Raw genomic sequence first — 25,496 nt, forward strand, 5'->3', positions numbered from 1 at the left:
ACATCCACATGCAGAGGACAAAGAGGCGAGCTCCTCAGCCATTTGATACTAATGAAGAAATCCAAATCTAACATCAGGCTCAATCATGCTCAAACTGGTCAACAGTGAACATGAAGTCCCCTAATGGCGCGCTAATGGCTTGTGTTTGCATAGTCAACTTGAGCATTAGTTAATCATTTGTCTTTTTGATTGTGGCGGACTGACATGATTTGTCTATATTAAGTGCACGCCTTCTAACGTAGTAGGACAAGTTTAAAAACTATTTTTTTAGGATAATTATGCCTCAACAATCACACAAGAAGGTTCAACTATGTTTACATCAGATGCAATATCAGCACTTTTGCAAATCTATTGAGATTTCAGATAAATGAGCATCAAAATAATTTACTCCCCGAGTGTTTTGCTTCTTGTATGCCTTTTTTTCCTCTGTGATGCCTCCATAAAACGGTAGGAATATGTGATGTCGCCCCAAACCGGAGGAATGTAACCTAACCCTGGCTACTCAGAACAATATGTCTTTGTAGACAAGTCATTAATAATATTTAAAAATAAATAAATTAATGTAGTCAGCGGTTTACTTAATTTTATTAAGTAAATGAAAAAAGTTAAAACGTAATGAAATGCTACCTAAAACATTGCCGACACAATTTAAATGTTCTATGATGGCAAAAGTTTGACCCTGAAAGTTTTCTTTTTTAATTTGGGAATATTTTTTTATAGATAGAAACAAATTATTTTCACTTTAGTTAGTTCCTCTTCTTGTTGCTGTACACAGGTTGTAAATTGTGTCATCATCTACAATGCAGGAAACGTCTGTTTATGGCTTAACTTGTTCAGTGTTCTCCAGATTACAGTAGTAGTTGTTTTCCCAGCCGGAAGGAAATCTGAAGTTACAACAATATTAGGCAATGTCTGACAGAGCCAGTGCGTTTTTTTTTTGTGTGTTTTTTAAAAAAAAATCAAAGCAATATCTATAATATCTTTATAGTGATTTATGTACTGATTTATTTTTTAGTTTGGTTGTTTAGGATATTATTAGTAAAATTATGGGTGTGTGTTTCAACACCTCATTATATGTGAAATACTGCATTTATCCAGGTATTGTGTTTTTAAATTGCGTTTTATTTAAGCAAAAGTGTTCAATTTGTAGTTTAAAGTGATTTTGGTAATCTAAAGTAATTTATGATTCTAAAAACAATGTTTTACAATGTCCTCTGACTCAGAGGACATTGTAAAACATTAAGCCGGCCCAAGGCATAAGCGTACTAAGCGCTTGCTTAGGTCCCCGCAGCCACCAGGCTGCGGGGACCCAAAAGCAATTAACAAAAAATTCTTATTTTTAATTTTTTGCATGTACGAGTCTGACTGATGATTTCTAAATGATCAAAGATATATTATTGTACAAAAACACAATTTTAGGTCAACAGAGTGCTGCTGCTGATCTAGGCCGAGTGATTCTTCCTGCCTCTCTTTAAATGTAAAGCTGCCTCTGCTGCACCTGTGACGTTTGCCGCCTGCCGTGCGATGCCAGACATGCGCACTGGGTATCAAAAGCGCAGATAGAGGCAAAACAATGTCACAAAAAAGGACATATCCTTCAGGTGCAGAAAAAAGGAAGAAGAAGAAAGTGGAAGAGGAGAAAAAATGCCATGATAAAGGTATGTTTGCATGACTTGGTAATAAAAAGAGATTTGTAGCTGTAATTAGCTTTAGCTAGGTGACGTTAGCTAGCTAGCGCGGTGCTAGCAATATGTTTTTAGCATCAGGTTACTACTGAGATATGTTGTTTGCACAAATTGTTTGCAGCAGAGCACGGTAATTTATGTGAGTAAAATAAACATTATTTTTTACATCAACTCATAAGTTATGTGGAACTTCCCCAGGAGCATTGTTAAAATACTTTGGAGGCACAGAATCAGCCTAGAGCCAGTCCACATCCTCAGGCTCAACTGTGAGTGATGAATCAGGTGAGGAAAAGACTGTCACCATACAGCAGAGGTGGGACCAAGTCATTGCTTTGCAAGTCACAAGTAAGTCTCAAGTCTTTGCCCTCAAGTCTCGAGTCAAGTCCCGAGTCAAGACAGGCAAGTCCCGAGTCAAGTCCAAAGTCAAGACTAGAAAGTCTCAAGTCAAGTCCCAAGTCCTGCATTTTGAGTTTCGAGTCCTTTCAAGTCCTTTTAACCACAGACTAATATTTTTACACAGATTGTGTATGCTTTTAAAACGCTGTATTTATTTATTAAAACAAGTGCATTTGAAATTGCAGGAAAAAAAATAGTGCTGACTTTGCAATTCATAATAGCACTATTAACCAGTCATTTTAATAGTTTAAACAATTTTAAACATTTAACTCATTCATTTACTGAATAAACACATTTGCAAAAACAAACATTAACATACTATTGGTTGTATTTTATGAAAATAACATTACCACAAAGTTGAGAAGGAGCAAAGATTTTCAATATTTGTATGTGAGAATCACAAAGAAATCTTCTGGGGGAGGATGACGCCCCTACAGGGGTTTGGTTTACAAACTTTCAGCCCCACCTAAAACAAAATTCACCAGCCACCACTGATTATGATGCATTCTCATTTTAGGCAAAGTATAAGACAATACTTTCTTAACAGTATAATTGTAACCAGGAATAAGTTTTCAAGTAACAATATACAAATGCTAACATTATTGGGTAAGACAGCATTTGGTTTTATTCTGAATCCAGTGAAACAGATTGGTGGTTTTAGCTGATATAAAGACTTTCAGGTGTTTATATATGTTTAAGTATTTGGCAGACGCTTTTATCCAAAGCGACATACATAAAAAATAGATATAAAACAATCACTGTAAACATTATCATTTAAGGGAAGAATGTAATACAAAATATCAATACAAAGTGTCAAGACAGAATAAACTCTCTGCTGCTGCAGCAACAGAGTTACAGTCTATAGGTCCCTAAAATATATAGATATCTAATGTATTCATACATTGTTTATGTAGGATATACGCATGTATATATAATCTAATCATATTGTTTCTTCAACTTAAAAATAGCTGACCGTTTTTTTCCCTCTTCTCTGGGATTATATTCCCAGTTTTGATCTCGGACGTCTGGTCACTTATAGCGTATAAGAATATTATATTACTGTTAAGCAAACTATGAATAATAAAAACGCCAAAACATGTGTCCGTTATCATAGCTACACGTATGACAAAAAAAAACGCGTGAAAATCAGTGGTATTCAGTGAGGTAAGATGAATTAAATTTGCTGACAGTTCATTGCTCCTGCCAAATGAATTGCACTGAGTGGAGCGGATCACCACTCCAAGATGGCGGCTCCGCGTCTCGTCCGTGCCAGTAGACAGTAGCGCTCAATGCTGCGTACCCTTATAAGATGTCTATGGTTATAACGTTAGCAGTGAGTTTACAGCCTCACTGATTTAACTACACAGCAAATAAAAGTCATGTTACTTAGCCAATAAACGTTATCTTACATTCAAAACTTACCCTTCTTTGTGCAACTTCAAATGTCGAACGAAGTTGGAAGTTGTTGCGTCTCCGTCTGTAATATTGGAACTGCGTGATTTGCATACGGCAATTCGTTTTTTGTTGACCAAGTCGTAGTTTTTATACCCGAACGAAACCAACTTTGGCATAATTGTTTCTCACTGCCCCATTGTTTGACAACTCATGTTCGGTGGTTGTCCTGCAATTGGATTGGATGAGAGCTGTGGGATGAAAACAACGTAGATTTAATTTGATTGGCTGTTGTACTGACAGCACACACGCTGACAAGCAGCACACACGCTTATAGACACAGACGTATAAAATGAAAGATACGGAGCGCTCCCAAATAACTTTTTAAGGTTTGGGTTTTGGGGAAAGTAGCAAGTCATGTCAAGTCAAAAGCCTCAAGTCCAAGTGAAGTCACAAGTCATTGATGTTAAAGTCTAAGTCGAGTTGCAAGTCTATTTACATTTTGTCAAGTCGAGTCTAAAGTCATCAAATTCATGACTCGAGTCCAAGTCATGTGACTCGAGTCCACACCTCTGCCATACAGTATACATTTAATTTCTTAGTATAAACATTACACCTAAAGGGAAATTAATATAGACAAAGTAAACATTAAATATGAACAATTAACTAAAAATATAAACTAGTAATTAAAGACTAATATGTACAAGACTAATGAGACAAGATGACACTTTTACTGTAAATACAAAGCTTTATCACTTGGACTGTTCAACCCCAGGCCACTCTTGTAGCTGAATGTTTTCTATATTTTAAGATTAGGAACCATATGTGGCACTCTGGACATCATTCGTTCATTCATTGGTATTATTTATGTTCTTAACTGGGCCACCCCCATATCTTTATAAATGACATGTCATTTGTAAAGACATGCCAGGCTGACAATAGGATCATGTAAACAACACTGCCAGAGCCGCAATGAGTTTATAGTAGGTGTGTGAATGATCAACAATCAATATTATTGGCAGAAATAGAGGGCCCCAAAATCAAATTTTGCTTAGGGCCCCATGGAGGCTTGGGCCGGCACTGCCTCTGACATACTACAGCTGTTTCAATTTTTGTTTTAATTTTATGCCCAATGTTGATAAAAGTAGCATGCTACATTTAATGGCATTTATATCTATGGGCCCACAAATATAATATCTATGTTGATGTAACTGAGCGTGTACAAACGGACCCAATAATGGTCTATTACTATTAACGATCTGTCATTTAGCTGGGGACACCCTACAACTACCTTTAAGGGCCCACACCCCACTGTATGTATTTTAGTTTGCCTTTTCTTTGGCCAAGCCCTATAATGTTATTAATTTTCTCAGGCTATAGTAAAAGCAGCATCTATCTATATCTTGACAAAAACAATGATTTGTGTGTTGTTTGGGAACAGTTGGTAGTGTGCAGTAAAACTTTTCATGAACTCATCACCTTAATGTGTGCTCCTAAATATGATTTTGGTTTACAAAATAAACGTCTAAAAACTAAGGTTTAGGGCGTTGATTTTTCTAAACACATACATTTGTCTAAATATGGCCAAGGACACGCATTATTGTGGGTTTCCTGGACGGCGTCTTCATTACTAAAGGAAAAACATAATCTGCGGGCGAGACTTCATCTGCCATTTTCAAGTATGTTTTTTTTTTTCCATTCGTCAGCTTGAAGCGTCCCTCTGTCTCCGACTCCCTCGTTGTCATGTGACACGGGTGCGTGTCTGTTATAATTTTGCTTACTAGTTTTGATAACCCGCCTTATTTTGCCTCTGTTTGGCCAGTCTGTAACGTTTCGCCCTAACCTTAGCCAATTGTGACTCATCATACGAACACCAACCAATTATCATGGATTTTCCCGGTATGTATGGATGTTCTCATTCATCTAGGTCGCTGTATTTTCTCCATATTTTTTGGGCCTGGATTTGCTGTCCTTTTTCTCTTTATAGCTTTGTTGTAAGCTACAAACTAGTGAAACTACACAGGTCTAAAAGTAGCTAAGCTACAGGAATAGTTATTTGTTCAAAAACTAGCTAAACTACCGCCAAGCTACTTTGTAATGTAGTAAAACTACGTAGCTTAGCTACATGTTACTTGTTACTGCCCATCTCATCAGGCCTCCGTCAGTCGTAACGACTATGGAAACTGCGCCAGTCCAGAGGTCAAGTTTAAACTCAGCGACAACGCCTGCTGTGGCTGATGAGTCCGATGTGGGAGAGGCAAACACGGCCGCATTTACTGCAGATGTAGCTGGAAGGCGCAACTGCAGGAGTGCGTGTCTTCCGCTTGGTTCTTTTTTCATTGGCTGTGGCATGGATCTTTTCCTCGCCAGTCTTCAGCTGTTTGTGAAGGACACTGCGCCATTTGCTGCGGTCAGCTGCTGCATCTTCCCAGTGTTCAGTGTTTATGTCCAGGGCTTTCATGTCCCGCTTGCAGACATCTTTGAAGCGCAGTTTTGGCCGGCCAACAGATCTCTTGCCAGAGCCAAGTTCGCCATACAGGATGTCCTTTGGGATACGTCCATCCTCCATACGGCACACGTGGCCGAGCCAACGCAGCCTGCGTTGTCTGAGCAGCGTGAACATGGTAGGAAGACCAGCGTGTTCGAGGACCTGGGCATTCGTCACCTTGTCACTCCAATGGATGCCGAGGATGCGGCGAAGGCAGCGCATGTGGAAGGTGTTCAGTTTGCGCTCCTGTTTGGAGTATGTTGTCCATGTTTCGCTGCCGTAGAGAAGAGTGCTGACGATGCAGGCGTTGTACACTGCCATCTTGGTAGGAGTTGTCAGCTTCCGGTTCTCCCAGACGCGGGTCGTGAGGCGCCCTAGGGTTGTGGCAGCTTTGCCAATACGTTTGTTGATCTCACCGTCGAGGGACAGATTGTCACTGATGGTGGATCCCAGGTATGTAAATTGGTGTACGACTTTGAGTTGGTACTCATCGATTGTGATGGCTGGTGGAGTGTCCACTTCCTGACTCAGCACATTGGTCTTTTTTAGGCTGATGGTAAGCCCGAAGTCTTTGCAGGCCTGGGAGAATCTGTCCATAAGGCACTGGAGTTCTTGTTCAGTGTGTGAAACGATGGCGGCATCATCAGCAAAAAGCATGTCCCGAATGATTGTCTCACGGACTTTGGTCCTTGCTTTAAGACGGGCTAGGTTGAAAAGTCGGCCGTCAGATCTGGTACGTAGATATACCCCTTCTGTTGCAGTCCCAAAAGCATGATTGATGAGCAGGGCAAAGAAGATGCCGAAAAGGGTAGGAGCAAGGACGCAACCTTGCTTGACTCCGCTCTTAATGTCAAATGGGTTGGATATGCTACCCTCATACTGGATGGTTGCCTTCATGTCGTCATGAAAAGATCTAATGAGGCTATGGAGCTTTGGAGGGCATCCGATCTTGGGTAGGATGCTGAAGAGCCCTTCTCTGCTAACCAGGTCGAAAGCCTTGGTCAGGTCAATGAAGGATATGTACAGGGGCTTCTGTTGTTCCCTGCATTTCTCCTGAAGTTGGCGTAGGGAGAATATCATGTCCACTGTAGAGCGCTTGGCGCGAAAGCCGCATTGAGATTCCGGGTAAATGCGCTCAGCAAGTTTTTGAAGGCGGACAAGCACAACACGGGCATAGAGTTTCCCTACGATATTCAGGAGGGAGATGCCCCTGTAATTGTTACAGTCGCTCCTGTCACCCTTATTTTTGTAAAGGGTGACAATCTTGGCATCTCTCATGTCTTGCGGCACGGCTCCCTCTTTCCAGCACTGGCAGAGGACATCATGCAAAGGCTGCAGGAGGGTGTCTTTACAGCGCTTGATGAGGTCTGGGGGGATGCCATCAGTACCAGGTGCTTTGCCAGTTGCTAAGCTGTCGATCGCTTTGTGAAGTTCAGCAAGTGTTGGTTCAGCATCTAATTCCTCAATGATGGGCAGCTGTTCAATGGCATCAAGGGCTGAGGCGACGACAGTGTTCTCTCTGGAATAGAGTTCTGAATAGTGCTCTACCCATCTGTCCATCTGCTTGCCCTTGTCAGTGATATATTCCCCACTGGTGGTCTTTAGGGTGGCTGTTTTGCTCTGTGTTGGACCCAGAGCAGTCTTGATGCCCTCGTACATCCCCCTGATGTTACCTGAGGTAGCTGCAGACTGGATGTTCTCATTCATCTAGGTCGCTGTATTTTCTCCATATTTTTTGGGCCTGGATTTGCTGTCCTTTTTCTCTTTATAGCTTTGTTGTAAGCTACAAACTAGTGAAACTACACAGGTCTAAAAGTAGCTAAGCTACAGGAATAGTTATTTGTTCAAAAACTAGCTAAACTACCGCCAAGCTACTTTGTAATGTAGTAAAACTACGTAGCTTAGCTACATGTTACTTGTTACTGCCCATCACTGTATATATATATGCATATATGCTAGGGCTGCAACTAACGATTAATTTGATAATCGATTAATCTGTCGATCATTACTTCGATTAATAATTGAATAAAAGAGACAAACTACATTTCTATCCTTTCCAGTATTTTATTGAAAAAAACCAGCATAATGGCACCATACTTATTTTGATTATTGTTTCTCAGCTGATTGTACATGTCGCAGTTTATAAATAAAGGTTTATAAAAAAATAAAAATTGCCTCTGCGCATGCGCATAGAATAGATCCAACGAATCGACGACTAAATTAATGGCCTACTATTTTTATAATCGATTAGTTGTTGCAGCCCTAATATATACATATACGGTAATGATATAAGCAAATACAATTATAAACTGCTTTAAATTCTAAATATTGCTGTTGTTTTTAAGCTAAGTAAAGATTACCTTGTTCTCATCAGAGCAGCAGAAAAGAGGAGGGGTGAAAAAAATTATTCAGCTCCTGTTCATTGTATGAGAAATAATTTTTTTTTTTACCTTTTTAATACCGTGGAAAATTGTTTAACGACGGACAATCATTTATTTAAAAAAAAAATAAAGCTTCCTTTTTCTGGGTATCAGAAACAGCTACCCGGAATGTTCATGTTCATACCCATAGACATCTTATAAGGGTACGCAGCATCGACCACTACAGCCTACTGGCGCTGACGAGACGCGGGGCCGCCATCTTGGAGTGGTGATCCGCTCCACTCAGTGCAATTCATTTGGCAGGAGCAATGAACTGTCAGCGCATTTAATTCATTTTACCTCACTGAATACCACTGATTTTCACACGTTTTTTTGTCATACGTGTTGCTATGATAAAGGACACATGTTTTGGCGTGTTCTATTATTCATAGTTTGCTTAACAGTAATAGAATATTCTTTGTGCTCTAAGTGACCAGACGTCCGCGATCAAAACTGGTAATATAATCCCAGAGAAGGGGGGAAAAAATGGTCAGCTATTTTTAAATTCAAGAAACAATATGATTAGGTTATAGTATATACATGTGTATAAATTGGCCTAGCATGTGAATGTGAGTGTGAATGCTGTCTGTCTATCTGTGTTGGGCCTGTGATGAGGTGGCGACTTGTCCGGGGTGTACAAATTAAGCCATAAACTGACATTTCCTGCATTGTAGATGATGACACAATTTACAACATGTGTACAGCAACAAGAAGAGGAACTAATTAAAGTGAAAATAATTTGTTTCTATCTATAAAAAAAGATTCCCAAATTAAAACCATTGTTTTCTCTATACACATACATAAATATGGCCAAATTAAAAATTAAAATTATAAAAAAAAAAATATTCCCCCATGTCCCTTTAGGGCAGGGGTGTCAAACTCAAATACAGAGTGGGCCAAAATTTAAAACTGAACAAAGCCGCGGGCCAAGGTTGAACAAATTAATGTTGATGTAACTGAGCGTGTACAAACGGACCCAATAATGGTCCATTACTATTAATGATCTGTCATTTAGTTGGGGACACCCTACAACTACCTCTAAGGGCCCGCACCCCAATGTATGTATTTTAGTTTGCCTTTTCTTTGGCCAAGCCCTATAATGTTATTCATTTTCTCTGGCTATAGTAAAAACAGCATCTATTTATATCTTGACAAAAACAATGATTTGTGTGTTGTTTGGGAACAGTTGGTAGTGTGCAGTAAAACTTTTCATGAACTCATCACCTTAATGTGTGCTCCTAAATTTGTGTTGGACGTCTTCGGTGAAGAGAGCAGTTATGATTTTGGTTGACAAAATCAACGTCTATAGACTGTATCTCTGTTGCTGCAGCAGCAGAGAGTTTATTCTGTCTTGACACTTTGTATTGATATTTTGTATTACTTTCTTCGCTTAAATTATAATGTTTACAGTGATGGTTTTATATGTATTTTTTATGTATGTCACTTTGGGTAAAAGCGTCTGCCAAATACTTAAACATAAACATCTATAAACACCTGAAAGTTTTTATATCAGCTAAAACCACCAATCTGTTTGACTGGATTCAGAATAAAACCAAATTATTTTTACCCAACAATGTTAGTATTTGAATATTGTTACTTGAAGACGTATTCCTGGTTACAATTATACTGTTAAGAAAGTATATTGTCTTATACTTTGCCTAAAATGAGAATGCATCAGTGGCGGCTGGTGAATTTTGTTTTAGGTGTCACAATCATTTATTTCAACTTTATGTTATTCAAGTATGGCATTTTTTTATTTAATTCATTTCATTGACAAGCAATTCTATTATGGTCATACTCTTGTTTGCCAGCGGCTACGACAGGGGTAGGGAACCTATGGCTCTAGAGCCAGATGTGGATCTTTTGATGACGGCATCTGGCTCTCAGATAAATCGTAGCTGTCATTGCTTAACACAATAAGTAATGAATAAATCCGCTGGTAATTACAGTGTTAAAAATAACCACGTATCAACCAGATACAAAGCCATCAGCAAAACCATACAGCACCAGAAGTCGCATTAATGGTAAGAAGTATTTTATTTATTATTGGTTAGCTTAAGAATAACAATGTTGTTAAAAAGAATAAGAAACTTATTATACTCTAAAAATGTTGGTCTAACTTAAAAATGCACACATTTAGTTGTATTCAGTGTTAAAAAAATGTATACGGCTCTCACGGAAATACTTTTTAAAATATTTGGCTTTCATGGCTCTCTCAGCCAAAAAGGTTTCCGACCCCTGGGCTACGATTTCAGTACTATTGAAGATCTTTGCTCCTTCTCAACTCTGTGGTAACATTATTTCACAAAATACAATGTTAATGTTAAATCTTACTTGTGAAAAGTAATCCCCCGATTCCTATTTTCAACAGTCTTTGTTTTCTACCTGTCAACTGTCAGTTTAGGCTGCTCGCCGGCTCCTCATCACCACTTCAAGATGGTGGCCGAATTTCTCGCGTGTCAGCAGCCAATGCTTAGACTTAGACAAACTTTAATGATCCACAAGGGAAATTGTTCAAAATTGTTGCTGCGTCTACTTATAAGATGTTTATGGTTAGACGGACCATAAATGTAGTGGATGTCCCTTATGGGCTTTGTGTCACGGATTTCTACAATAAACACATCTAACAAGTGTTTTTTAATTTACTGAAACAACCCATACGTGAGAAACAGCGCCCTCTGGTGTTTCGGGGCCCAGACATCCTTTTACAGCTATTACAACACACCAAATGACGAGGTTTCCCGTCACAGCTGGCGGTAAATTCCACTTGTAATGTGCATTATATTGCCCCAGGTCCTAACCTCTTGTGAAATTAAGGCGTGACCAAGAGCATGAATAGGTTGGCTTGGGGAAATAAAGGACACAATGTGCTCAAAGTCAAGACACACAACAACACAATGAGTGCAGACTGGAAGAGGAAGATTTGCATTGTTATGCTGGTGGCACTGAATGGTAAGAGAGACAAAGTATGTCAAATTGATGGATATGTTGATGTCATCTTCATCACTACGGTCTCATGCAGGTGCAGCGGGGCTCGCCTTCAGCATGCAGACGACCTGGCCTGGTCGAGTGACAGCTGGGTCCAGCACCACGTTCACGTGCTCGTCTAACTGCTTTCAAAACTGCTCCTACTCTTGGTCCTTCAAGGGTCGCAGGGTGAACGGGAGCACGCTCGTCTGGGCGCCGGATGGACGGGACTACTCGGTGGAGCTGCAGTGCACCGTTCTCAGTCACAAAACCGGGGCCTCCAGCACCGTGACCTCCATTGTGGACATTAGAAGTAAGTATTGTACAAGGTTGGTGATGCCGCTTTGTCTTAAATACATTGAGATGTTCAAATAATTACATTCAAATCAGTTAAAGTACATGAAAAAAACCATCAAGGCTTTATTTTTTCTACTTTCTGTAAGATAATGATTTATAGCCCAATATTTATTTCAGTAATATATTTACAATGAAATATCATCAGAATATACACACAAAATATATTTTCACATTTTAACTCTATCCAAATATTTATTTATAAAATATCAAAAAAAAAAAGTTCTGATCAAGTCATGTTTCGCTGAACTAATTGTATAATTAAAAAATTGTAAAATAAATAAAAAATACAGTGATCTTAAAAGTTAAAGTACCAATGATTGTCACACACACACACTCGGTGTGGCGAAATTATTCTCTGCATTTGACCCATCACCCTTGATCACCCCCTGGGAGGTGAGGGGAGCAGTGAGCAGCAGCGGTGGCCGCGCCCGGGAATCATTTTTGGTGATTTAACCCCCAAGTCCAACCCTTGATGCTGAGTGCCAAGCAGGGAGGCAAAAGGTCCCATTTTGAAAGTTAATGCTAAAAGTTTACTTTATTTGATCGTTAATATTTGTTTGTATTCATTTATTTTTACTCTTCTATTTAAAATATGTACAAAAATGTAATGGAATAAATGCAAATAATATTTTTATGTGATCAAATTATTGTATTTTATTTCATTATAGATATTTTATACTCCTTATGCATGTTGTATCTATTAGATGAGGAAAAATATCAATTTAAATAAAATAGAATTGTATATTAGATATGTTTTATGTATTCTATTTGCATTTATTATTTTTTTAGATGTACCAAAAAAGGTAGGATGAATGTACAACATATTTTAATAATGTTTAAAAATGTTACATGTTTTGTGTTTATATTTTGATTGTATTTTTAAATCAATATTTCCAAAGATATTAAAAAATTTAATACAATAAAATAAAAACAAAATACATATTAGTTTTGTTTAAAATTAGATTTTTAATTTATTTCAGAAATATTCCAAAAAAAAAAAGTGATACAAAAAATATATTAGTTATATATTCAAATCTTAACTTGAATCCAATGTTTATTTTACTTGGTTGTTTTTTTATACTGTAGTTATTTATTTATTTGCATCAAGGGTTGGAATTTGGGGTTAAATCACCAAAAATGATTCCCGGGCGCGGCCACCGCTGCTGCCCACTGCTCCCCTCACCTCCCAGGAGGTGATCAAGGGTGATGGGTCAATTGCTGCCAAAGGTGTGTGACAATCATTGGTACTTTAACTTTTTAACTTTTTTTTTTTTTTAATCTACAAAATAATGTTAAATAAAGTGTTTACAAAATATGTACATCAAAGCCATTTTAAGAGTCAAATATATTTATTTAAATCATTGATGACAATACAACGTTTGTTTTTGCCTGGTGCTAATAAAGTGAATTTCCAGATCCAGTGTCGGTACAAATCAGTCCACCCGGTGCCATCCCATCTCTGGAGAGTCCTCTGGATCTGCTTTGCCATGTTGCTGCACGTTCATCTCCCACCTTGCCTGAGGAGCACACGGTCACCTGGTACAAGGATGGCCAGAGAGTGGCTTCAGGGGATGTGCTTCATTTTGACTCACTGCTGCCATCTGATGGCGGTTTCTACCAGTGTGACACAGCGCTGACCCAGAGTCGAGTTCTCAGTCTGGGTTACCTGCTAAACTGTAAGTAAATGAGGTTGGAGGAGCTGTTTAAAACAATAATGACCATCATTGTGTGAATGCATCCTAAGCATTCACACATATGGTTTTCTACACCAAAATTAATCTATTTATTAAACTTCTTCTCCAAATTTTGGCACGCTCTACCTTCCACATTTTTCAACCCATTCAAACCGTTCCAATTTCAAACTGTTCAGCCTATTCGGGGATTGCGGTCTTTTCCTTGACAAATTCCAAAAATTCCCAGAATTCCAGGTTTTCCGGGAAATTTTTCCCATTCAAAATGAATTGGCCATTTTTCAAACTTCCACCATTTCCACATTTTTCAACCGATTCAAACCATTCCACCTTCAACATATTCCACCATTGTGGAAATTTAAACTATCTTTTTTCCAAGTTCAAAAAAATTCCAGGATTTTCCAGAATTCCTGGTTTTCCAAAGCGCCCGTTCCACCTTCAACATATTCCACCATTGTGGAAATTTAAACTATCGTTTTTCCAAGTTCAAAAATATTCCAGGATTTCCCAGAATTCCTGGTTTTCCAAAGCGCCCATTCCACCTTCAACATATTCCACCATTGTGGAAATTTAAACTATCTTTTTTCCAAGTTCAAAAAAATTCCAGGATTTTCCAAAATTCCTGGTTTTCCAAAGCGCCCATTCCACCTTCAACATATTCCACCATTGTGGAAATTTAAACTATCTTTTTTCAAAGTTCAAAAAAATTCCAGGATTTTCCAGAATTCCTGGTTTTCCAAAGCGCCCGTTCCACCTTCAACATATTCCACCATTGTGGAAATGTAAACTATCCTTTTTCCAAGTTCAAAAAAATTCCAAGATTTTCCAGAATTCCTGGTTTTCCAAAGCGCCTGTTCCACCTTCAACATATTCCACCATTGTGGAAATTTAAACTGTCTTTTTTCCAAGTTAAATTTTTTTCCAGGATTTTCCAAAATTCCTGGTTTTCCAAAGCGCCCATTCCACCTTCAACATATTCCACCATTGTGGAAATTTAAACTATCCTTTTTCCATGTTCAAAAAAATTCCAGAATTTTCCAGAATAGCCCCCATTCCACCTTCAACATATTCCACCATTGTGGAAATTTAAACTATCCTTTTTCCATGTTCAAAAAAATTCCAGGATTTTCCAGAATTCCTGGTTTTCCAAAGCCCCCATTCCACCTTCAACATATTCCCCCATTGTGGAAATTTAAACTACCTTTATTCCAAATTTATTCCACTTTTCCTGAAATCCCAACATTTTTTGGAAATTCCCAATGAAATCAATGGGACATTTTTCAAAGTTCCACAATTCCCACATTTTTCATCTGATTCAAACTGTTCCAACTTCAAAATATTCACCCAGTTTGGGAATTGTGTGGTCTACTTCAACAATTTTTTAAAAATTCCAGGATTTCAGTTCAAGTTCAGCATTGGAGCATTCACAGGCAATTCATTCAGGAATTGCCTCATCTAGTTTCCAGTATGTGTAAAATTCTGCAGCCATACACCTTACGGTCATATAATTTAGTATGTGACGCATGCTAACCAATAGCATGTTTATATAAGCATGCTAGCTTTTTGAGCTAATTTTGCTACCGTTTACCCTACAGTCATATAACTTGGTATGTGAAACTTGCTAACTGTAGCATGCTAACATTAAAGTGCTAGCTTTTTAAGCTACTTTTACACTTTTAATCTACTTCCCCAGCCATACTCCTTAGTCATATAACTTGGTATGAGACACAAGCTAACCTTAGCTTGCTAACATGCTAACATTAGCATGCTAACTTTTTTAGCTAGTTTTGCATCCGTTTACACCAGAGTCATATAACTTGGCATGTGACATTTGTTACCTGTTAGCATGCAAACGAAAGCATGCTAGCAAGCTAAGTTAAACTTGCTACCTTTTTCATCTAATTTTACACTTTTTTTTTTTCTAATTACGCAACCATACACCTTTGAGTCACTTAACTTGTTATATCAAACATGCTGACTGTTATCATGCTATCGTTAGCACACATGCTACATGTCAGGTTCAAACACTGATGACATCTATTAAACAAGACAAGAAGAAAAGAATCAAACAGAGGCAGAATTCAATTTTGCTCAATTGAGGAGAAACGTGTCAACATGTAACCTCGCACAGTGGCACCCACGCTCTGGCAAAAGATTGTACGCCACCTCTTTTTATTTGGACTTTCCCTGTTTACATAACAACATCTGTTTCTAAAGGAATGGGGAGTATGTAAACAGTCATTGTTTTCGGTCACATTAACACAAAAGAAGAAGACGCCTCGGGCTTGGGCTCGTCTTGAGCAGGTCTTCGATGACAATAGATAACCCCTCCCGTCTCCTCCCATCGTACACAGTGGAATTTTCCAAGCCTTTGCTTGGTGCAACAAAGACAGCCTCTTGTCTGTTCATTGGGAACTCAGAACGGAAAGTTTATTGATAATTTACATACAATTTTTCTGACACTACGTGTTAGCATTTTTATGTAAACATGCTACTGTTTTAGGCTCGCTATGTGGCTCATTATGTACAGTTACATCTAAAACTCACATCTAATAAGTACAGCGGCAAATTTTCTATTTAACACTTATTGTATTATTTGTTTATTTTTCTTTTAACAGTCGATCCATGGAATGTGAGCATCAGCGGGCCTGACGCTGTCCTTCCAATCCGACTGAGCACGTTCACCTGCTTGACGTCTTGCACTTTAAACGTGGACTGCACCGTGAGATGGTCGTTTGAGGGAGGTTTCCCCTTAGGAAGTTACCTCTCGGTGTATCAGACTGAGCTCTCTTGGATTCCCTCGGTGCCGGGCACCTTCCAAAATTTGACATGCGTTGTGGAAAATCCAGCAGCCGGTCGCTCTGCTGAGGCGACCATCATGGTGGAAGTTAAAGGTTAGTATGCAATACCGACATCCTCAAAGTTGTATAGTTATGATTTCAAAAAGGTCAAAGACTTATAGGGACGATTCATTGCTAAATCCATTGCTTGATGATGACCAAGTGTAAAGTTAAAGTGTTTTTTTTGCATGAGCTCAGTAATCTGTGTGAGAAATTTCAAGTCAATCCAATTTGAGGTTTGGTAACAGCGCCACCATGTGATGTATTTGTCAGAAAAAAAATAGCGCAGGCTTCACAGTAAAGGTGCATGTTTTGACAAAATGTCACCTTTTTGTATGAATCGGTTTAGGAGTAGAATAGTTACTAGTAGCAGACTACCAGTAGAAATACAGTACATACACCACATGTTGTTTCATATTGTTGCGTGAAATCCAGGCTAATAATACATTTATTTGTGTTTCTTCTGCAGGCACGTCACTTTCTGGATCCCGGAATCTTACTGGACTACCCACTTTGGTTTTAAGCTTAGCTCTGCTGCTCATTGCTAACTAAGAAATAGTGCTGTGATATTTTGTCATTGTGGTAGTAAGAATAAATATACATTTGTAAAGCTAACATATAAGTTTACTGCATACTGCGACGAGGTGGCGACTTGTCCAGGGTGTACCCCGCCTTCCGCCTGAATGCAGCTGAGATAGGCTCCAGCGACCCCCCGCCACCCCGAAAGGGACAAGCGGTAGAAAATGGATGGATGAACTGTATATCTATTACATTTTACAACGTGTATTTATTTTTGACATGCTCTATCTTTGAATTTGAATGCTTTTTTACTTGTTGTTCAGCGTGTATGTTTAATGATTTGTTGTAATTTATTTTAGGGATGTCCGATATTATCGGCCGATAAATGCGTTAAAATGTAATATCGGAAATTATCGGTATCAGTTTTTTAAATGATCTGTATCGGTTTTTTTATTTTTTTTAATTTTTTTAAAATTATTAAATCAACATAAAAACACAAGATACACTTACAATTAGTGCACCAACCCAAAAAACCTCCCTCCCCCCCATTTCTTTCTGTTATTAATATTCTGGTTCCTACATTATATATCAATATATATCAATACAGTCTGCAAGGGATACAGTCCGTAAGCACACATGATTGTGCGTGCTGCTGCTCCACTAATAGTACTAACCTTTAACAGTTAATTTTACTCATTTTCATTAATTACTAGTTTCTATGTAACTGTTTTTATATTGTTTTACTTTCTTTTTTATTCAAGAAATTTTTTTTAATTTAGTTATCTTATTTTATTATTTTTTTTAAAAAGTACCTTATCTTCACCATACCTGGTTGTCCAAATTAGGCATAATAATGTGTTAATTCCACGACTGCATATATCGGTTGATATCGGTATCGGTTGATATCGGTATCGGTAATTAAAGAGTTGGACAATATCGGATATCGGCAAAAAGCCATTATCGGACATCCCTAATTTATTTGTATATTTTTCATTAGTTTGTGTAAAAAAAATTTTTTTTTTAAATTTTCTCTATTTTCTAAAACATCACAAATTAGGCAAATTACAATTGGCTCGTTTGGAGGTAATATGAAAGAAGGCAAGATTATTTTATGAATATCTTGTTTATGTCAACTTAATTGTCATTGCACTTAAAAAGTACAACAAAATTTCATTTTCAATACAAACCCGTCAAAGAAAAGACACGGTTATAGGGTGGTCAGAACGGCAACACTGATATAGTCGCCACATGGGCAGCGCCTCGTAAAAAAGGTAGGAAAAATGGTAAACACGGGGGGATAAGGAGAACAAAAGTAAGTCCCAAACTAACTTCCTCTTTTAGTTAGAAACCAGGGGACAAAAACCTCAAGCAAAGCATATATACCGGTACTTATTCAGGGGCAGCGCTCCATTTTCCACCCTACCACGTGGGGTGAAGCGTCGAAGACGTAGGAAGTCGGGAGTGGAGTACTTTCCATGGCTGTGTGTGTGTGTGTAAGCCTGCAGAGTAGCTCGGTTCCACGACCTTGGTGCTATCGTAAACACGATAACACAACCAGTCAATCCAGAGACGGAGTTTGTTACGTCTTCGCTCCACTTTCCTTTTAGGAGAATCTCAACGCCAGGGAAAACAATCCAGATTAGAATGTTTGTCTAATTATCTATTTCTGGCCCTCAAGTGAATCATACTGTCAGGTTCAAACACTAATGACACCTATTAAACAAGACAAGAAGCAAGGAATTAAACAGAGACAGAATTCAATTTAGCTCAATTGAGGAGAAACGCGTAGACACTGTACCCTTGCACAGTGTCGTCCCACGCTCTGACGAAAGATTGTATGCCTCCTATTTTATTTGGACATTCCCTGATTACATGGCAACAGCTGTTTCTAAGGGAAGGGGGGTCGTAAACAACCATCGCCTTTGGTTACAAAACAGTTCAAAGAAAAGGTCGTAAAACAGTTCAAAGAAAAGGTGCCTGGAGCTTGCGTCAGGTCCTGCTTCCACTCCGCTTTGTAGATCTCGGGTCAAGACAAAATCTTCCTGTGGATCAGTATATCTCGGACCTCATCCAAATTTACACACCTGCGCGCGCTCTGAGCCAGCTCCGGCTCGTGGTGCCCAAGACCAGACTTAAATCCAGGGGAGACAGGGCCTTCTCTGTGGTCGGCCCTAAGCTCTGGAACACTCTGCCCCTCCATGTTCAAACTGCTCCCACAGTGGAGTGTTTTAAGTCTCGTCTTAAGACCCACTTTTATTCTTTGGCTTTTAACACTACGTGAGTTGTGTGGTCCTCTGTCCTCTGTTTTTTTTTTAAATAAATTTTGATTTCTATTTACTGTTTTAATTGGTTTTACCCTTTAAAATCATTTTTAATCTTTTCATATTGGTTTTATATTTATTTATTTTTTGTTTTTATTTAGTCATTGGTGGAGCTAAGGATAATATTTTAATATTGTTTTTAATATTATTGTGCAGCACTTTGGAAACATTTTTGTTGTTTAATTGTGCTATATAAATACAGTGGATTGGATTGGATTACAATACATCAAAGAAACCGACACCCTCATGTCGCTCCCCATCCTACACAGTGGAGTTTTACAAGCTTTATGATTGGTAAGATCAAAGACAGCTTTTGTCTGCTCGCCGGGAACTCATTGGAACACAAAGTTTTGAGATAACTTAGATACAATTATTCTGACACATACTCTGCCATGCAGAGCAGACAACGTCTCCGAGATGTTGTCCGGTTTGCGATTTCTTTTTTTTTTTTTTTTTTTTTTTTTTTCAATTATCTTTGTTAATTTAATACAAACCCTAATAACAATTGTAAATGCTGATGTTTTGATCAAAATAATTTACCCCCTTTAGAGTGCACCACAATTTTAACTGGTAATGGTAAATTATTAAATTTTTTGATAAATTTTTTTACTTTTGTACTTTTTCAAAATATTTCAGTATTAGGAGTATGATATGATTTTTAATGAACAAGCTTTTAAAAACACTTAAAAGGGTATTTCAGCGTTGCTCTTTGCATGTCTTCGGCGGATGTTTAACATGATTGATGGTCAATTGTTGGTAGATGATAAAGCGCCAGCAGCTGGCTGGCTCATGTGGATTTAGCAGTGTGGGACTTTGTTTGCCTCCATGATGACCTTCAGCCTGCACACGTTATTGATCCACTCAATGTTAAATGGAGGCCATTGTGACGTAAACCTGGAATTTTTCTGGGAAACATTTGTTCGCCCTGCTTCAGTTTCACAGACGTGTGAATCACACAAAGCAAACAGGTGAGGGAGACAAAGGCCTCCGGTTTGTTTTGACACATTTGCTAACCTCTCCTATTTTACTGCTGTTATCAGTATATATTTCAGAACAACGACGCAGCACATCATGCCTTTTTTTGCACTTTGGCAACAAATCGATGCTCACACCCTTTTTATTGCTATTTTGGCTGCAATTTAACAGTGACTTAACTGATGTGAGGAATCATTTGTTGTCACCTTTTGGTGCAAGAGGCATGTTTTTTGGTAAATGCCTCCTCAGACGGTAGTATATTTGTAAAATAATGACACATTTTGACCTTTAATTTGAGCTGTCACGTAATGCGGGCTGTCACAAAGAGATTATTCACCTTGTTGGTAGTGAACTTTACGGGAAACTACCTCTTCAGGATCAACGTTGTTTTGCCACCAAAAACCTTAGCAGCTATTAACCTTTGATGGAAGCAGATCAGAATCATATCCATATTTAAGTGTTACTTCTTTCTAAACTCCTATAGTCATATTTTCATCAGCTAATGTCTCGTGTGGTACAAAGTGCTTGCATTCGAGTGTCCTTGAGTAGAGAGGCAGAGCGCTGTCTTTGTTGAGACTGCCATTACATTCCTAAGATAAGGAGCACAGCTAGACTGGGGAAACAGCAGGTGGGGCTGGGGGGACAGGAGAAGGAGGAAGTAGACAGGAGTTCCGGGGTTTTGGTAGACCGATCTGGACCGGGCTGGGGAACGCTGGTGTGCTAGATTGGTCTCACGTTTGTCCTCTAAGCTTGGAGAATAAACCACAAAATACCAATTACTGCCTGTTGATTGAATATAAACATCAGCTTATGTGCCATGAAAAGAATCTGGGAGAGACTAGCAATTTGAATTCCCCATTGGAGGAATGCTGGTCAACGCAACACCTTCTATCAGTACGCCAAGTTAGAAGATGATCCCCTTGCTGTGAACATGACCTTTTACCTAAACCTTAGTCTTATATCAGACCTGGACAAATTAAGGCCCTGGGGCCGCATGCGGCCTGTTAAGCTTTTCAATTTGGCCCGCCGGACATTCCCAAATTATTTTTTTAGATTTTTAAGGATGGAAACTGTAGCTGCCTTTATGATGTGCAGTGATGTTTTCAAATGACCGTAAGTCTTGAACTATACAAAATATTTCAATGGTTGGAATCTGCACTTTTGCATGATATACTAGTTACTACGGTAATCTAATTAGTTATTATGGTAATCTAATTAGTTACTATGGTAATCTAAATCACAGCAGCTCAGACGAGGCACCAAGCAGTGTGGGTGGGGAGCGTTTCCACAGAGTGTCAGCCTGAAATGCGGGTGTCAGGGACAGACACGGAAGGAGATTTTTACAACAAAGTTCTAAAGTTTAGTGATATATCAGATTGTAGGTGGGGTTTTTTTTTTACCCTTTGCGTTCATATTTCGCTGTTTGTTGCATTTTTGTTGCGTTTCACTTGATTGATTGACCTACCATAAAAGTAGGTGACATTGTTATCACCAGGAAAGATGAGGTCACCTACCTAGGTTCCATTCTAGAGGCTAACCTTTCCTGTGATAAAATGGCAACCAAGGTAATCAAAAAGGTTAACCAACGAACGAGATTTCTCTACAGAATTTCCTCTCTGGTCAACAAAAGCACCTTGAGGATTCTGTCGGGAACTCTCGTTCAACCCTTTTTCGATTACGCATGCACCTCCTGGTACCCTAGCACCTCCAAAACCCTCAAATCTAAACTCCAAACATCTCAGAACAAGCTAGTCAGGTTACTTCTAGACCTCCACCCCAGATCCCACCTCACTCCTACCCACTTCTCTAAAGTGGGCTGGCTCAAGGTGGAGGACAGAGTTAAACAACTTGCACTAAGCCTAGTCTATAAAATCCGCTACACCTCCCTGATACCGAAGTACATGTCAAACTACTTCCTTAACGTAAATGACCGCCATAACCACAACACCAGGGGGTGCTCCACTAACCACGTTAAACCCAGATTCCGAACTAACAAAGGTCTTAACTCATTCTCTTTCTATGCCACATCAATGTGGAATGCGCTCCCAACAGGTATAAAAGAAAGGGCATCTCTATCCTCCTTCAAAACCGCAATAAAAGTTCACCTCCAGGCAGCTACAACCCTAAACTAACACCCTCCCCGGATAGCTAATAATCAAATGTAAACAATCAAATGCAGATTCTTTTTCTTATCCCTTCTGATCTTTCTCTCTCTCTCTCTCTCTCTCTCTCTCTCTCTCTCTCTCTCTCTCTCTCTCTCTCTCTCTCTCTCTCTCTCTCTCTCTATGTCCACTACTTGATGTCCATATCCTCCCCCCACCCCCCCCCCCACACCCCTGATTGTAAATAATGTAAATAATTCAATGTGATTATCTTGTGTGATGACTGTATTATGATGATAGTATATATGATAGTATATATCTGTATCATGAATCAATTTAAGTGGACCCCGACTTAAACAAGTTGAAAAACGTATTCGGGTGTTACCATTTAGTGGTCAATTGTACGGAATATGTACTTCACTGTGCAACCTACTAATAAAAGTCTCAATCAATCAATCAATCAATTGTAAAATATGTGGATGGAGAGGGGGTGTGACGTTCATATGTTGTCATTATTCAGTGTTTTATCCTTCATAGTTAATATTGTAAATCCCACATTCTTTATTGTCATGTACATTCTGGGTGTCTCATTCAGTAAAAAAAAATAATAAATTCCATTCCGTTTTTTAAGGCGGTCTGTCATAACGTTTTTAGCATTTAATCCGACATTATTGTGAGGTTTTGTATTAGTGTTCCAAAAAATAGATAAACCGGCACCCAGACACATTTTTTTCTCTAAATTTGGCTCCCCGAGTCAAAATAATTGCCAAGGCCTGATTTAGATCTTTGAAACGCTCCAAAGTCAAATAACCCTTGTGGTGAATATTGAGTGATTTGTGTTTAGAGAGTGAATAGCAAAAAGGTGGGAAACCCAGATAGATGATGCAGCATATCATGTTTTGTCTTGCAATTTGGCAAGGCGCTTTTACTACAAAGTGATGATTTTAGGACTTTGATTGCTACTTTACTGCAATTTAAGAGCAGTTACTGATGTTAGGAACATTTTACCCAAGGAAGATTTTATAAAAAAATGTCTGGAGGAAAAGAAATGTGCATCATATCATAACTTTTCTTGCACTTTGATAAAGAAAAAAACAATCGTTCAAACAGATGATTTAAGCACTTTTAATGCTATTTTTATTGCAATTTTACAGTGGGTTACTGATATGGGGAAAAAATTCTACCCAAAATAAATCAGTCTTTTTCTCACAATGTGTCAACTTTTTTCTTATAAAATAGGGAACAACTTCTCATATTATTTCTGTTTCTGTAATATTGCAATATTTTCTTGTAAAATTATTACATTTTTAAGCAAAATTATCACTTTTTAATGCAAAATGGTGACATTTGTCATATACATTTCTGACTTTTATCACAATATTGCCAATTTTTTTGTTGTTCTTGTAAAATAGTGACATTTTTTGAGTAAAATGATGACTTTTGTCATAATTTTGCCAAGGAAAATTCCGATTATTATTATAATATTGCAAACATTTTAAAGTTTTCTGACAATATTGTTACTTTTGTCGAGTAAAATTACTGGAGGGAAAGATCATGCGGCATATTAGCTTTTGTCTTGCACTTTGGCAAGATTCGTCACTACAAATTGATGATTTCAGCACTTTTATTGCTGTATATATTACTGCAATTTTACACTGAGTCACTCATAGGGGAAATATTTTTTTCCTTTTTACCATCTTTTATTGGAATGTTACTTAAATTTAACAATACGAGGAAAATTGTATTTGAAGGAGATTTTAGCAAAAAGACTGGAGGAAAAAGATTATGCAGCTTGTCATGCCTCGTTGGCAGGAATTGTGACTGCAAACTGAACATTCTGGCACTTTTGTTGCAAAATGACTGCATTTTTACACTCTGTTACTGATATGAGGAAGATTTGACCATGTTTGGCATTTCAGAGAGTGGAAAAGCTAGAAGGTCGGTGAAAAACCTATAATGATGCAGTATATCATGCCTTGTCTTGAACTTTGGTAAGATTTGTCACTACAAATTGATGATTTCAGCACTTTTATTGTTGTACCGGATATTACTGCAATTTTACACTGAGTCACTCATGGGAGAAATATTTTGGCATTTTTTTACCATCTCAGAAAGTAAAAGAGACTGGAGACGCAGCATATCATGCCTTGTCTGTCACTTTAGAAATATATTTTACTACAAACTTATTATTGAAGCTAAATTTAATTGTAAATTACTAATATGAGTACATTTATATTTGAGGGATATTTTGGTAAATAGACCGGAGAAAAAAGATTATGAAGCATTCTATGCCTTGACAAGATGTGTGACTGCGAACTGATGATTTTGTCACTTTTATTGCAAAATGACTGCAATGTTAAACTGTTACTGCTATGAGAAAGATTTGACCATTTTTATCATGTCAGAGAGTGGAAAAGCGAAATGATTGGAAAAAAAAGAACTGATGACGGAGTATATCATGCCTTGTCTGTCACTTTAGACAGATATTTTACTACAAACTGATAATTGAAGGTCTTTTTTTGCTATTTTACTTCAATTTGACAGTGAATTACATGCATGAGTATGTGTATTTGAGTGAGATTTAGTAAAAATACTCAAGAAAAAAGATTATGCAGCATAGTATGCCTTGTCTTGCACTTTGGCTGGAAGTGTGACTAAAATGTTGTGACTTTTAGTACTTTTATTGCAAAATTTATGCAATTTTACACTGTTACTGATGAGAAAGATTTGACCATGTTTAGTATTTCAGAGAGTAGAAAAGCTAAAGGTTGGTTTATCATTCCTTGTCTTGAACTTTGGCAATATATTACTACAAACAAATGCTATTTTGCTGCAATTTAACAGTGAGTTACTCACATAATGCCATTTATACCGTATGTCTGTTATACTGGTCCAATTATTTCTACAAAACCCAAAACCAGTGAAGTTGGCACGTTGTGTAAATGGTAAATAAAAACAGAATACAATGATTTGCAAATCCTTTTCAACCTATATTCAATTGAATAGACTGCAAAGACAAGATACTTAACGTTGGAACTGGAAAATGTTATTTTTTTGCAAAAATTAGCTCATTTGAAATTTGATGCCTGCAACATGTTCCAAAAAAGCTGGCACAAGTGGCAAAAAAGTCTGAGAAACTTGAGGAATGCTCATCAAACAATTATTTGGAACATCCCACAGGTGAACAGGCTAATTGGGAACAGGTGGGTGCCATGATTGGGTATAAAAGCAGCTTCCATGAAATGCTCAGTCATTCACAAACAAGGATGGGGCGAGGGTCACCACTTTGTGAACAAATGTGTGAGCAAATTGTCCAACAGTTTAAGAACATTTCTCAACAAGG

At 38.1% G+C, this 25,496-nt stretch overlaps 2 protein-coding genes across 3 annotated transcripts in view; both read left to right on the forward strand.

Moving 5' to 3' along the window:
- Window positions 1-1,526: 1,526 nt before the first annotated feature.
- On the forward strand, window positions 1,527-17,792 carry LOC133660424 (carcinoembryonic antigen-related cell adhesion molecule 20-like). 2 transcript variants are annotated; one of them, XM_062063914.1, is made up of 7 exons: window positions 1,527-1,658; window positions 1,884-2,030; window positions 11,175-11,333; window positions 11,404-11,661; window positions 13,121-13,381; window positions 16,015-16,290; window positions 16,706-17,792. In XM_062063914.1, exons 3-7 carry the CDS (start codon window positions 11,213-11,215, stop codon window positions 16,786-16,788), a joined length of 999 nt encoding a protein of 332 aa, XP_061919898.1. In that variant the 5' UTR covers window positions 1,527-1,658; window positions 1,884-2,030; window positions 11,175-11,212; the 3' UTR covers window positions 16,789-17,792. The 2 variants fall into 2 exon arrangements, with proteins under 2 accessions (XP_061919898.1, XP_061919900.1); XM_062063916.1 differs by having other exon boundaries at window positions 1,884-1,967.
- Window positions 17,793-19,867: 2,075 nt separating this feature from the next.
- The window catches only part of LOC133659669 (hemicentin-1-like), a 67,810-nt gene continuing 62,181 nt past the window's right edge, over window positions 19,868-25,496 (forward strand). Inside the window, exon 1 of the mRNA XM_062062250.1 lies at window positions 19,868-20,044. The gene's annotated coding sequence lies outside the window, so the exon portion shown is untranslated. The remainder of the gene's footprint in view (window positions 20,045-25,496) is intronic.

This window comes from Entelurus aequoreus, linkage group LG11 (assembly GCF_033978785.1).
Source record: "Entelurus aequoreus isolate RoL-2023_Sb linkage group LG11, RoL_Eaeq_v1.1, whole genome shotgun sequence".
Taxonomy (NCBI): Eukaryota; Metazoa; Chordata; class Actinopteri; order Syngnathiformes; family Syngnathidae; genus Entelurus; species Entelurus aequoreus.

What these genes read in the sequence shown, in the direction of transcription:
- LOC133660424 (XM_062063914.1), top strand. Translation starts at nt 11,213, where the DNA reads ATGAATAGGTTGGCTTGGGGAAATAAAGGACACAATGTGCTCAAAGTC. An exon ending in TATGCTGGTGGCACTGAATG is followed by an intron (nt 11,334 to 11,403) that starts GTAAGAGAGACA and finishes GGTCTCATGCAG; the next exon opens with GTGCAGCGGGGCTCGCCTTC. An exon ending in CATCATGGTGGAAGTTAAAG is followed by an intron (nt 16,291 to 16,705) that starts GTTAGTATGCAA and finishes TTTCTTCTGCAG; the next exon opens with GCACGTCACTTTCTGGATCC.